The following is a 14,641-nucleotide window of genomic DNA, read 5'->3' as shown; positions in this document are numbered from 1 at the left end:
GGTCACTGTTTGACAAAAACGGAAACTGCATAGTGTGCCTTTAATATGTTGAATTTATCCAAATGAACAAATCTCTTCTACACAGATCGTTTTACTTTTCTTTTTATTGAAACATATTAAGCAACATGGTCAAATGTGAGACATTAACTTCAGCGAACCAGAGACAACTTATAACAATCTCTCAAAGTGCAAACGAATAAGAAAGAAGCATGTTCTTTAGTGCAAAATTAATGCAAAATCAAAGCAGTGATTATGTAGTCATAAACAGTAGTATTGTGTGGATGGCAGCATGTTATTTTAATAAATCATGATTCAGCAATATAAGAATAATGGAAAATATCCACTTGGATGTTACTCTAAGCTTAGATGTTGTTAAGTGGAAACGAGCAGTTGTGAACAGCATTTAAACAATAAAAATAACAAATGTGCCATGATTCAACACTAACCTGGAGTTAAATTACAGAAACTACTTTAAGTATTTCACGTTCATCATTTACACACTCCAGAATATCTCAAGTTTGTTGATCAGCCGAAGATACTTACAAGTGGTTTCAATTCCAGCTCTGAGATTCATGAAAAATGTACGTTATGTACCAAGATTAGCACTTATCCCCAAAAAAAAAATACTGCAATTAAGGTGATTTGGAGAAGAAAAAACTGAAACGTAGTGAAAAAATGAACATAGACATGGTGAACATAATAAAATGACTCTTCATTCACTGCTGTTTTATAATTGCTTCTTAACTAAGATTTTACTTACTCAAAACTAATTTGATTCTTTCCAATAAGGGGCCCTGTACCAAATAAATTTCTAATTCTATGAACAGGGGCTCTAAAATATTTTGGTCTCAATAGATATATATATATATATTTAAATAAAACACATAGCAGCTCAATCATGAAACACAAGTAAAGCAAATTTCTGCATAGATAATTTGTAATGTCATTTTTAGGTAAATTTACATAAGAATGACTTTACAAACAATGTATATCAACCGTTTTTGTTTGAATGTTGTTTCTGTACATGAATTTCAGAACAAAAACTTTACATACATTGCTTGTAAAAGCAAAATGTAAATTGCCGCAAAATGGATGGTTTTACAAAGGACTTTACATACAACATTCATAAAAGCATAATTGCGTAGACTCTCGTATTCGGTTCACTTTGACATTTTATAGAAAAATAGTTTGACAAATGTGAATGTTTTTGCTGATGAATTTCAAAACAAAAGAAATCTCTTAAACTATCGTTATGTACACGGTTCATAAAAGCATTTTTACATAAACTGTTGCATTAAATTTAGTGAAAATTGACGTAAAAATGTATTTACGAACAATGTACATGAATGCTTTTTTGTGCATTCATTTCAAAACAAAAACTCCCTTAAACTACTATGTACATAGTTCATAACATAATTCTTAAGTAAATTATTGCAGTGAATTTAGTCTGAAAATTTACGTAAAAACATATGTATACATGCATATAATTTTGTGCATGAATTTTAAAACAAAAACTATGATTACTAAATTGTTACATTCAATTCAGTCATAGTTTACATACAAATTGTATTACAAGCAAGGTACATGAATGTCATAAAATTACGTTAGTCATGTACATAGCTCGTTAAATCTTCCTTATGTAAATTTTCACATTGAATTGAATGCTACAATTTAGCAATCACGGTTTACTTTTGTTCTAAAAGTTCATGTACATTGTTCGTAAAACAATGTTTTTATATAAATTGTCACATTGAATTGAATTCAACAATGTAATGATAGTTTAAGTGAGTTTTTGTTTTGTAAATGTAAAACATGTATATTGCACGTAAAAGTTTTAGTTTTGAAAAAGTTGTCGCATTTAAGCGAATGCAACAATTTACATAACCATCTACATAATGATTGAGTTTAAATTAGGGCTGTCAAAAGATTAATCGCGATTAATCGCATCAAAAATAAAAGTTTGTTTTTACATAATACATGTGTGTGTACGGTGTATAATTATTTTCTATATATAAATACACACACATGCATGTATATATTTAAGAAATATTTGCATGTATATACTGTGTATATATATATTTATATTATATATAATTTATATCATATATAAATATTTTATATATAAATAACACATTTTCTTAAATATATATATGCATGTGTGTGTATTTATATATAGAAAATAATTATACACCGTACACACATGTATTATGTAAAAACAAACTTTTATTTTTTAATGCGATTAATCGCGATTAATCTTTTGACAGCCCTAGTTTAAATTCATGCACAAAAACAAAAATGTACATTGTTTGTCAAAGTATTCTTACTGTGTGTAAATTTCCGCATTGAATTGAATGAATTTAAGTAAAAATAGCTTGACAATCAATGTACATTTTGGTTGTTTTAGATGAATTTCAAATGTATAAACATTTTTTAAACAAAAACAAACTATTATGACTAAATTATTGCATTCGTATTGCATATTTTCAATTCAATGTTACAATTGACATAAAAATTGTTTTACGAACAATGTATACGAATTTTGAAAAAGAAAAACTAATTACAAAATTGTTTGAATTTAATTTGACAATTCACATAAAGATTGTTTTATGAACAATGTACTTTGTTTATGCGCATGAATTTAAATGATTGGTAAAAGCATTATGTAAAAAGAACACGTCTACAGATGATTTACACAAAAATGTGCACAGATCGTGTTTCATGAATGAGCCGTGGAGTGTACATACCTCTACTGTACATTTATCTCGACACAATGATTGACGTTCTTGTGGATCCAGGAAACATTTTCCTTTCATTTCAGACTCTAGGGAAAAAAAACTTGTTTAATTAGAATAACCATACGCACAATATTTTATTCATTAGTCTGACTCGTATATAAATACTTAAAAAAAAAAAAGGCGAAATAACAAACATTCAGTCCTCAAATTGAGACGCTGTTATTGTGTGCTGTCGATTGGCTTCTTCACGGGAAGAGTAAGTCTAGCTTAGGAGCCCATTCCAGGGCAGAGTTTACCACGGCTAAAGCTGCGGCCCCCAACGCCACAGTCAAACCCATGACCGCTAGCCTCATGAAGCGGCGTCCCGTGGTTTGCACGACCGCTACGGTGCTGCGCTGGGCCTCCAGCGTGCGCTTCTGCTGCTCCATCCGTCTCTGCCGGAGAACCGTGTCCGGGCGCTGCTGCGTCGACGCCAGCTCAAAGTCTTTGAAGGTGGAGACGGCGGTTCTGGACAGAGAGAATGGTTTGTGAGAAATTTGTTGCTGTGTGAAACCCCTTCAGAGCAAGGCTGATAGACTCACTGCTGACTGCGCTCTCTGGCCAGCTCAGACGGAGGGAACTGAACGAACAGATCTCCCGCGCGGCTGATCAGAGTCTCGTACGGCAGGTCCTGTGGGATTCGGGACAGGAGATGGTGCATCATGGCCATGTCACACTCGCAGTCCAGCACCTCCTCCTCTCGATGCAGCACGATCTGCAGGAAGAAAACAACGCTGGATACCAGTAGATTTACACAGGATACAAGGACGACCAATGAATGTGATAGAATTTCTTTGCTGTTGTGTGTTTGGATTTCTATTGAATCTTACAGCCTGGGTTTTAATGGTAGTATTAATATACTCTAAAAATGTATTTTAAAAATTAACTAGAAAATGTTTAAAAATAATCTTTTTTTTATTACGATAATAAAAATAAGATTTTTACTATATTAAATACAATACAATACAATATGTGATTTTTTTCATCATGGTAATGACTATGTTCATTTATGTTTTGTATCTGTTACATTAATGAGAACATTAATAGTTTTTTTTTTCTGCATTATGATAATGACAATTAGATTTCTTTTTATTATAATAATGACATTTTTATATATTAAATAATATCCCATTTTATGTAACGTTATGGCAATGACATTTTTGCATTTTTTATGTTTTTCAAAATATTACATAATATAAAATTGCATTATGGTAATGACTATTGGATTTTTTTTTGTTAAATATCTAATTGTATGGCACGGTAATGACAATGATTTTTTTTGCATTATGGTAATAATCTTTTTTTATTATTAAATAATATCTAATTGCATTATGGTAATGACTTAGATTTAAAAAATATATATAAATTAATATCCAACTGTATGGCATGGTAATGACAATGAGATATTTGTGTATTATGGTAATACTTTATTTTTTTAAATACTAAATAATATTCCATTTTATTTTACGTAATCACAATGAGATTTTTTAAATATTAAATAACAATGATTTTATTTTGCATTATGCTATTTACAATGATTTCATTTTTTTTTTTAATAATATCTTGTTAATGTTATGGTAATGATGAGAATTTCCTGCCCTTTACATTAAAGAAAATTAATTTAACTTTTTTTACATTACAGTAGGCTGCTAACAATTAGGTGGAAAACTAAATAATAATAATAAAATTAATGTCACAATGCACAAAATCTTAATGGTCCTAAGAATAGGCTTCATTTCTTTTATGCAAAATATATTTTTTTCTTTTTAAAACTGCTCTATAGTCTATTAGTATTTAGTCACCATACATCAAAACTCCATGCAGATTTCGGAACACAGTACTTTATTGTTCATCACGACATGAGAGAATGTGTCAATTATTTATTCAGACTCAACAACACGGCCTAAAAATAGCTGCTAATGCGGTGGCAGTGAAACTGCTGACCCATTTCTGCTGAATATCAGAAACCAGAGACTCAGAAGAGGGTTTTGAGGATGACAAAGAGTCAAACAAACGCAAACGTACCACAGCAGCAAAGTATATAGGCATAAGGGGATGGCAGGCCAGGAAGAAATCGTACAACCGGACCACATGGCGGAAATCTGACAGCACGTGTCCGAACCATGTGATGAGCCAGCTGAGGGCGAAAATCGTGCCCACTTCAGCTCTGTTGAGAAAATAAAGATGCTTATCTCAAACTACTCATGTGAATAAAGAACATCGCTCATCATTCTTTCACATGGTACATAATGATGACCAAACAGGATCAATCAGACCATTGTGCTTCAGCACAAACATACAAAGCAAACATAAAAAGCAAACAAAAAGGGGCGTATACTCACTGCTGCATGAAGTCGTACACTTCAGGGTTCACTCTCTCGATGATGGGCATCAGGTAGTTCAAGATGTGTTTGGTGTTGTCCATAGTGGGGTCCATAAAGTCCCTGAAATGCAAGTTAGATGCATGAAAAATATCTATTTAGACAAAAAAAAAAAAAAAACACTTTACAATCAGGTTTCATTAGTTAACTACTTCAGTTAACATGAACTAAGAATGAACAATACTTCTACAGTATTTATTAATCTTTGCTAATGCTAATTTTGACATTATTAAAATCAAAGGTTGTATTTGTTAACATTAGTTAATGCACTGTGAACTAACATGAACAATCATATTTGTATTAGCTAACATTAACAAAGATTAATAAATACTGTAGCAAATGTATTGCTTATTGTTAGTTCATGTTAGTTAATACATTTACTAATGTTAACTAATGAACCTTATTGTAAAGTGTTACCCAAAAAAGTTGTTTTAAGAAGATGTTTTACCTTACTATAATACAGCAACTGAGGTAATATTTTGTTCCCTTTATTTTCAGCACAAATTAGGGGACATTCAAGAAATGTATAAATAAAAGATGTATATTAATATTTGAAAGTTTAAATAATAATATTAATATGCTTCTCACTGAGAATGAGATTTTTTTTTTTTGTAGGAGGGAATTGAGCTCGATTATCTTTACCCGAAATAAAAAGTAAAAATCAATATTTTAAAATTTAAATAATAATGAATATAATTCACTTATTTAATAATAATAATGATGATGATATATTTTTACATTAGTGATGAGAATGAGATTTTTTTGTTGGAGGAAATTGCACTTAATAATATTTAATTAATAAAGATTGTTATATAGAATATTTAATGTAACATTTAAATAATAATTCATATATTTAAATTACATATAACAAAAATATGTAGACAATATTTAAGAATAAATAATAATATTTTCTTATTAAATTTTAGAAAATGACATTTTTGTTAGAGGGAATTGCACTTAATTATATTGAACAATGTCAGAATGCAAAACAATTGGCAATTTTTTATCTATCTATCTATCTATCTATCTATCTATCTATCTATCTATCTATCTATCTATCTATCTATCTATATTTATATCTATCTATCTAAATATATCTATATCTATCTATCTATCTATCTATCTATATCTGTATATATCTATATTTATATCTATCTATCTATATCTGTATATATCTATATCTATATATATCTATCTATATCTGTATATATCTATATCTATATATATCTATCTATCTATCTATCTATCTATCTATCTATCTATATATATATATATCTGTATATATCTATATTTATATCTATCTATCTATCTATATATGTGTATATATATATTATATATATTATATATTTTATATATATGCCCACCTGAGATGGTGAGTGGAGAGTTTCTCCACCAGGGCAGTGGCGAGTCGTTCCCCGAGCACCAGCAGGAAGGTCACCACGATGTCATGGTAACCCTGATAATAGTGCAGCTGAGGGTTTTTCACGAGCACCCGCAGAATAATATCAGTCAGCTCCTCCTGAAGTCCCTCCCGCTGCTCGTCTGGCATCCCTGCGTCCATTAAACACATTAAAGCAGTTAAGACATGAACAGAGACCAGCTCCAGATTCAGAAGAAGCAGCGCCGGTCCCTTCAGCTCACCTGGAGGGAAGCGTCTGAGGGATCTCTGGACGTCCAGAAGCACTTGGTTGAAGTCCTTGTTGTTGTCTCGATCCACCGTCTCTGAAGAATGAAAACTTGATTTACATCTGCGAGACTTTCGGAAAGTGAATTCCCTCGGATGTCCCAAGTGATCGGTCTTACCTAGTTGCTCAGCTATGTTGTCTACAGACACGTTGAGCAGCCTGGGCCACACCTGCCGGCGGATCTCATCGGTCAGAAGACCTCCTTCGCTGATGGCCATGCGCCTCAGGGCGGGCACGTCCACGGGCGTCATGTTCAGGGCCTGCGTGATCTCCGCCATCTTCCTCTTCCGTCGGGACTCGCCATCTGCAGACATGAAGACTGGAGTCAGCGGCTGAATACTGCGCTACCTCCCTCAGCTCTGTCTTATTGTGCTTCAGCACAAGAGTTTACTGAAAATGAACAAGTTGACTAAGATCTTTGCCCTTTCTCCTTCTTTTGCGCAAGTCTTTTTGACACAACAGCCATTCCCCAGAGGGACAGTAAGACTGAAAGGCTTTTTTGAACTATTTTAGTCTGGCTCACAAAATACACTCACGTCCCAAACATATGAAGCAGTCTGCTTTTGTGAAACAGATTTTTAGAGTGCATAATCTATTATGCCACATGTTTGGGTATGATGAATAATATAATCTGAAAATATTTCAATAATGTTATGAATGGGTACTTAATATGAAATGAGCACAAGATCTGTAAATACAAAAGATAAGTCACAGGACACTCCCACAGAAAAACAATTAGATGAATTTAAAGGATTCGGCTATGTGGCAGAAATAAATTATTAACACACCCAAAGTAAATGATATTTTATTTTATACAGTAGTCAACATTTGAAGTGGATCAAAACCTTTCATCAAAGTTATACATGAATTTAGAAATTCAGAGTTCAATACCGTGAACTTTTCTGATCCACTTCAAACGTTGACTAGTGAATATATATATATATATATATATATATATATATATATATATATATATATATATATATATACTCTAAATATTCATATATCTATCAGACAAATACACATGTATAATTTACATAACATATTTATGTATTGATCCATCTCTATAGATAGACAGTATGATAGATAGATAGATAGATAGATAGATAGATAGATAGATAGATAGATAGATAGATAGATAGATAGATAGATAGAGCAACAGTATGTTAGATAGATAGATGGATAGATGGAGATTGACAGTGTGATAGATAGATAGATAAGAGAGCGACAGTATTATAGATAGGCAGTATGTAGATAGATAGATAGATAGATAGATAGATAGATAGATAGATAGATAGATAGATAGTATGGTAGATAGAAAGATAGATAGATAGATAGATAGATAGAAAGATAGATAGTATGTTAGATAGATAGATGGATAGATTGACAGTGTGATATAGATAGATAGATAGATAGATAGATAGATAGATAGATAGGTCGACAGTATGATAGATAGATAGATAGATAGATAGTATGTTAGATAGATAGATAGATAGATTGACAGTGTGATAGATAGATAGATAGATAGATAGATAGATAGATAGATAGAGTGACAGTATGATAGGTCGACAGTATGGTTGATAGATAAATACATAGATAGATAGACAGTATGATAGATAGATAGTAGATAGATAGATAGATAGATAGATAGATAGATAGATAGATAATCCATTTCCAAATTCCTATATTTTCTATCTCGTAACGTAAATACAAACCTCTAAAATTTTAGTAAAAACTGTAATATTGAAACGAGCATTCATCTTTTATCGACAGTTAAAGAAGTAAGTCCCACCATGTCATAAATGAACACACTTCTATAAAACACACCTTGTTTTCCGAGTCCATTGAGCGAGGAAGAAGCTCCGACACTGCGTGACTTCTTCATCCTGTCGCTAATGTCTGTCCCTTTCCTCGGGTTCAAGTCCAGCTACATCATTTTATTTCAATGCAATGCGAACAGCTGATGGGCTTTTCCTTTAGCTTGACAGCTAACCTACAGGCCACATCATCTCGTTAGCTGTGTAAACGCATGTCAAATGAAAAGCATGTGTCTCTCCGGTCTTTTTTACTCATGTCAAGGGTTTTAAATCAGTGCGTTCCGCCGAACCGACCGGGACCTCGGAGTCTCTTTTGTGTCATTTCATGATGTGAATCGCTTCAGAAGCTCCAGCTGTAGTATCATCTGGGTTAATGTTTACGTGTGAGTGAAGGATTATGGGAGTTGTAGTTTTATTGGCAAAAGGCGGGGTCCTAGCAACCATTCAAAATTAAAGTCCAAGATAATAAAATAAAAAAACAAACATTTTTTCGATTGGTTTTTCTTGTAGACTGTAAAAGGGTTTTCTTTATTTTTGTCCTAACTGGCTGAAACTGGCTCTAACACGCATGGAAATACATGTTCATTAAAAAAATAAAATGAATTGATGTACACATTTCATGATTTAAATCTAAAAAATGGACATTTTTATCACTCATTCAAGAATAGTCAACGCTAATTGGTCAGTTTGTTAGATCTATGATTAAAAACGAAAAAAAGTTTAGCGAAACGTTTATTTTGAAATGTCGTTTTAAAATACTCTCAAGCATTTTTGACCATCCGCGCTTTCCGTATGTTTTCATTCAGAGCTATCTGTCATGTGAGTCCAGTGATTGCCAAAACATTGAGAGAAAATTAACTTTATCCAATCAACATTTTTCGTTTTCTATCACATTAAATAGCCAAAATGCTCTCCCGCTTATTAAAAGAACACCAAACGAAACAAAACGAAAGGAAAGAGTTGCAAGGTATGTGCTTCTGTAGATCTCTACCGACTAACGTTAGCTTTAGTTTACAGGCCCTTTGGTATAACTCAAACGTATAACGTTACTTGTCTGTTTTATTGTAATGTATTTAAGAAAAGATGGAGCTAATTGACAGTTAATGTTCACTTGATCCGTAAATTCTATCTTGCATTCATCTAGTCGCTAAAATGTGCTTTTATTTGAATCCTTATTTATACTATCATGAATGGATTATAATTTATGGAAAAAAATGCAAGTTTAATTTTATTTAATAACTGTAGATTTAAACACTTTTAATTGATTTAAATTGCATTAAAATACGTCAAAACAATCCAGAAATAATTACACAAAAATAAATAGGCCTAGCTGCTAAATTGTTACAGAAACAAGTGTTGTAAAATAAAGAAATTCATAATAAAACTTTGATAAAATAAAAAACTATCACTTTGTTTAAAAAAAAAACCTATACGTTAAGTGTGTCATGCAGTACTTGGTCAAGTGATAAAACCACTTGTATACTGTACAGAGAGACGAAGACGAGAGGCCATAACAGCTGCAACATGTTTAACGGAAGCCCTGGTGGATCATCTAAATGTGGGGTGAGTCCGATACATTTTATATGTTTGTAAAGGAGTTATTTAATGCACAGGATAATACCGTCAGTTCATGTGATCACTGCTGTCATAATCCAAGACTTTGTGCTGATGACGTTATGACGAAACTGTGCAAAAGCAGCTTAAAACCGCACGGTTGGATGCAACAGAGCATTGTTCTCGCAACAGCCGACTTCATAAAACATGTATTGGTGCGTTGTCGTGGGAAGTCACGAGGTGGGAACTCATGTTTACGACGTCAGGCAAGTTCACATCACTTGCAAGATGGCGGTAACTTCTCTTCAAGGCAGTAGCAGTTTTAACATTAAGTGACATGGCATCTGACGCACAGAAGCCAATGGCACATGTCACTATGCGTATTGGCACATCCGGTGGCACATCCGGTCTTCATTGGCATGTGCCATTGGATAGTGGCATGTGTCACTGACATTATTGGCATGTGCCAGTGGTGGATAGTTGCATGTGTCACTGCACTGATATCGCAACACACTGACACTGACATGTCACCTGACTGACACCGAGTCGCGGAACATGTCACCGTGTTGCGACACCTCCAGTAGTGACTAAAAGATTAATTAAACACCTATAGCCTACTGACGTAATTGTGGCACAAAATCCTAAATAAATAGCCTAATTTTGTGATTTTTAAAATATCAATTAAACGAATTAAAGTGCATTAATATTTTTTCAAACGTGTTATTTGTGTCACGTCTTTATTTGATTGGTACAGTATGTGTCACTGTATGTTTTGTAATACCAGAGCTACTTTACGATGTTTATCTCGCAAAGTCACAAACTGCCCATTCTAGGAAAGACACGAAAAAAATCTATCATGGGTTACTACGAATACAGTCGCGTCCGTTACTGTAAACCTTTATTTTTGCGTGATGCTGCACAGACGCACGCCAGTAGGTGTCAGTATAAGTGAGTGTAACACTGGCCAGCGCATCTGTGGCTTTAGGCTAATATTTCAAAAATAATTGTATCGAATTATGTATGCAGGCTACACATTAACTTAGCGATATTATAAATCATATTTTTTGACAGCATAAAGCAAATTGTTATGCAAGTGGCATATGACGCAATCCATTGGCACATCTCACGTTTTAGTGACACATGCCAATATCCACTGGTGGTAGCCTACATGCCAGTTGGCCTGTGTCACTAAAACTGACATGTCTCTTTATCTTGTGGCACCTCCAGTAGTGACACCTGCAGCTGTCTGCCAGAGTATAATGTAGATTATGTAACATATGCACAGTTAATTTGTACAACACAAATTATTTTATTTATTGAATAATTCCATAATGTTAAGGTAGGTCCTGTTTGTTGAATTTTCAAAATGCACTGAGCTGTTTTTTGCACTTGTATAGCCTAAATAGAGAATATAGCTAGTTTTTTACACTTTTTGGAAGGACTTGAAATATTAAAGACACAGATAAGAATCTTGCGCTGGCCAGTGTTACACTCACTTATACTGACACCTACTGGCGTGCGTCTGTGCAGCATCACGCAAAAATAAAGGTTTACAGTAACGGACGCGACTGTATTCGTAGTAACCCATGATAGATTTTTTTTCGTGTCTTTCCTAGAATGGGCAGTTTGTGACTTTGCGAGATAAACATCATAAAGTAGCTCTGGTATTACAAAACATTCAGTGGCACATACCAATCAAATAAAGACGTGACACAAATAACACGTTTGAAAAAATCTTAATGCACTTTAATTCGTTTAATTGATATTTTAAAAATCACAAAATTAGACTAATTATTTAGGATTTTGTGCCACAATTACGTCAGTAGGCTATAGGTGTTTAATTAATCTTTTAGTCACTACTGGAGGTGTCGCAACACGGTGACATGTTCCGCGACTCGGTGTCAGTCAGGTGACATGTCAGTGTCAGTGTGTTGCGATATCAGTGCAGTGACACATGCCACTATCCACCACTGGCACATGCCAATAATGTCAGTGACACATGCCACTATCCAATGGCACATGCCAATGAAGACCGGATGTGCCACCGGATGTGCCAATACGCATAGTGACATGTGCCATTGGCTTCTGTGCGTCAGATGCCATGTCACTTAATGTTAATACCGCCTCTCCTTCAAGGGTTACTTCACCCAAAAATGAATTTACTCACCCTCAAGCCATCCTAGGTGTATGTGATTTTCTTATTTAAGCCAAACACAATTGGAGTTATGTTAAAAAATATCCTGGCTCTTTTCAGCTTTATAATGGGAGTGAATGGTAACAGATTTTGAAGCCCCAAAAGGGCATCCATCCATCATAAAAGTATTCCATATTGCTCAAGGGGGTTAATAAAGGCCTTCTGAAGCAATGCGTTTTTGTAATAAAAATATCCATATTTATAACTTTATGAACTATATTCACTAGCTTCTGGTAACGGCCACACGAGAGTGTAGTTCCGGCGGGAGAGTGAACTATGTATTTTCCTATGTATATTTATCTATGGTTCACATTCTCAGACTCATAAAATTATGCATTTTTATGGCAACATTATCAATTGAATCTGCAGCGTTCGAGTGGTACAAGTCAGAGCTCAGTTGTAATTATGAGTTCTATGAAGACTGAACACTTTTTGCAAGTCGTAATTATTGTAATTAAGACTTCACCAAAAAAAAAAAAAAAATTCACAAAATAAATCTTTCGTGTAACAAGGGTAGAGATGTATGAAGCACGGCTCACACAGAAGTGGCTTTCAAACCAATCAGCTTTCTGTTGGTCAGCGCGCCCATAAATATCATATATAAACGCTAGATGTCTCGTACGCGCTGCTGGTCAATGGAGGTCGACGTCCGCATGTGGCGGCCATCTTGCCACAGACAGCTCGCTCACTCGTTTAATGGTGCATGTACTTTTAAATAACCATAACTTGCTCAATTTTCTACTGATTTTCAAATGGTTTGGTTTGTTATAAACGTCAGAGATGTAGTTATGACACTGCATACATACACTACATACATATGAATAATTATAACATACATGTTCAAGCATTCGGAATTATAGCCACGTTAATAGCGTTTGTACGAAACCAAACCGTTTGTAAATCCGTCAAGATTTCAGCGAGATAAGAGGATTTGTGTGCGTGCTGATCACTCACCTTAATTCACAGCTTCACTGTGACAAGATGGCCGAACGGTGATGCCGGAAGTGACTCCGCCGTAAGACATCTAGCGTTTATATATGAGCGTGCCGATTTCTGTTGAAACTTCCGATCGCGCAAGTGACTGGATTTCGCCTGCAGATTTTCGTCAAACAACGGTAAATGTGTGCACGAATTTTAAGACATTGTAATATCTCAGAATCTCTGCTCAGGGTGGCGCAGGCCTACGTCAATCAGCGCAAGCTGGACCATGAGGTGAAGACGCTGCAGGTTCAGGCCAGTCAGTTCTCCAAGCAGACGGCCCAGTGGATCAGCATGGTGGAGAACTTCAACCAGGCCTTAAAAGTACACCAGCTTTTTTCTATAGCGATTCTTGTTTTTCACAATTTAGTGTTGCAGTCAGTTTCTCTGAAGTGAAATTTGCAGGTTTCATGACCGATTACTCTTTTACAGGAAATCGGAGACGTGGAGAACTGGGCGAGAAGTATCGAGATGGACATGCGGACGATCGCGACAGCTCTGGAGTACGTGCATAAAGGCCCGGCTCAGCCCGCGTCCTCATGAGCGGATGGACTCCGGTGGCCCAAAATGGACTGAAACTCAAAGGCTTTTCCTCCAACTGTTGGAGAAACTTGGACACTGTTGTTTGAGACATTTGTGTCTCATTTATTCTAGTAAAGAACTGCTGGAATACCTGTTTATTTAGAATTTGGTTCATTTTTTATTTTCGTTTTATATATTATCAATGTGCTTGCGTAATAAAAACAAATACCTGTTGTGCTATAACTGCGTTGGAGCATGTTATTGCGTTTAAGGTCACATTTTATCCTCACAAGTTCTGGGATTCACCTGTTAAGATTCGCTTCCTTGCTTTTCACTCCAAACATTAGGCAAGTGTTTTCCATTCAGCCTCAGTAACCAACGTATAATTTAGGATTACAAACTTGCCCGTTCTTTTATAGACGTAACAGGGAGCTAAAATAGATTTTACACGTTTTGTGGGATTTCACGTTTTTTCCCTTTTTAAGTGGGGCATGCAGTGTGATTCTACATAATCCACATTTCTACAATAAGGTCTCTCAGCCTCATAGGATTAACTTTATTTATGTAAGGAGAAAAGTAAAACGTAAAACAAAGTGGCTGTTTTAAGTCCACAACATGCCATATTCCACTTGAGTTTCCGATTGTGTCGAGGCTTAAAATAAATTTTTACTGTGATTTTTTTTTTTTTAGGCATATAAAGTAAAAGTTCCAAACCTGTATGAATTTCTTTCTTCTG

At 34.5% G+C, this 14,641-nt stretch overlaps 2 protein-coding genes across 3 annotated transcripts; one reads left to right on the top strand and one right to left on the bottom strand.

The window, feature by feature from the left end:
• Positions 1 to 108: 108 nt before the first annotated feature.
• tbc1d20 (TBC1 domain family, member 20) lies at positions 109 to 9,046 on the bottom strand. Of its 2 annotated transcripts, XM_081383757.1 has the most exons (10): positions 8,668 to 9,046; positions 6,959 to 7,144; positions 6,797 to 6,877; positions 6,520 to 6,706; positions 5,117 to 5,218; positions 4,800 to 4,941; positions 3,317 to 3,489; positions 2,930 to 3,242; positions 2,745 to 2,821; positions 109 to 657 (listed from the first exon to the last, which is right to left on the bottom strand). In XM_081383757.1, the coding sequence occupies exons 1-8, from the start codon at positions 8,723 to 8,725 to the stop codon at positions 2,981 to 2,983; spliced, it is 1,191 nt and encodes a 396-aa protein (XP_081239883.1). In that variant the 5' UTR covers positions 8,726 to 9,046; the 3' UTR covers positions 109 to 657; positions 2,745 to 2,821; positions 2,930 to 2,980. The 2 variants fall into 2 exon arrangements, with proteins under 2 accessions (XP_081239883.1, XP_081239882.1); XM_081383756.1 differs by having other exon boundaries at positions 2,745 to 3,242.
• A 390-nt stretch (positions 9,047 to 9,436) lies between these two features.
• bloc1s1 (biogenesis of lysosomal organelles complex-1, subunit 1) lies at positions 9,437 to 14,146 on the top strand. Its single transcript, XM_081384325.1, has 4 exons — positions 9,437 to 9,624; positions 10,148 to 10,220; positions 13,575 to 13,707; positions 13,816 to 14,146. Exons 1-4 carry the CDS (start codon positions 9,564 to 9,566, stop codon positions 13,924 to 13,926), a joined length of 378 nt encoding a protein of 125 aa, XP_081240451.1. The 5' UTR covers positions 9,437 to 9,563; the 3' UTR covers positions 13,927 to 14,146.
• The last annotated feature ends 495 nt before the right edge of the window (positions 14,147 to 14,641 follow it).

This window comes from Scardinius erythrophthalmus (genome assembly GCF_964197995.2).
Source record: "Scardinius erythrophthalmus genome assembly, chromosome: 14".
Classification (NCBI taxonomy): Eukaryota; Metazoa; Chordata; class Actinopteri; order Cypriniformes; family Leuciscidae; genus Scardinius; species Scardinius erythrophthalmus.
Note: the sequence above shows the minus strand (reverse complement) of the source record. Positions and strands in the feature narration are given on the sequence as shown.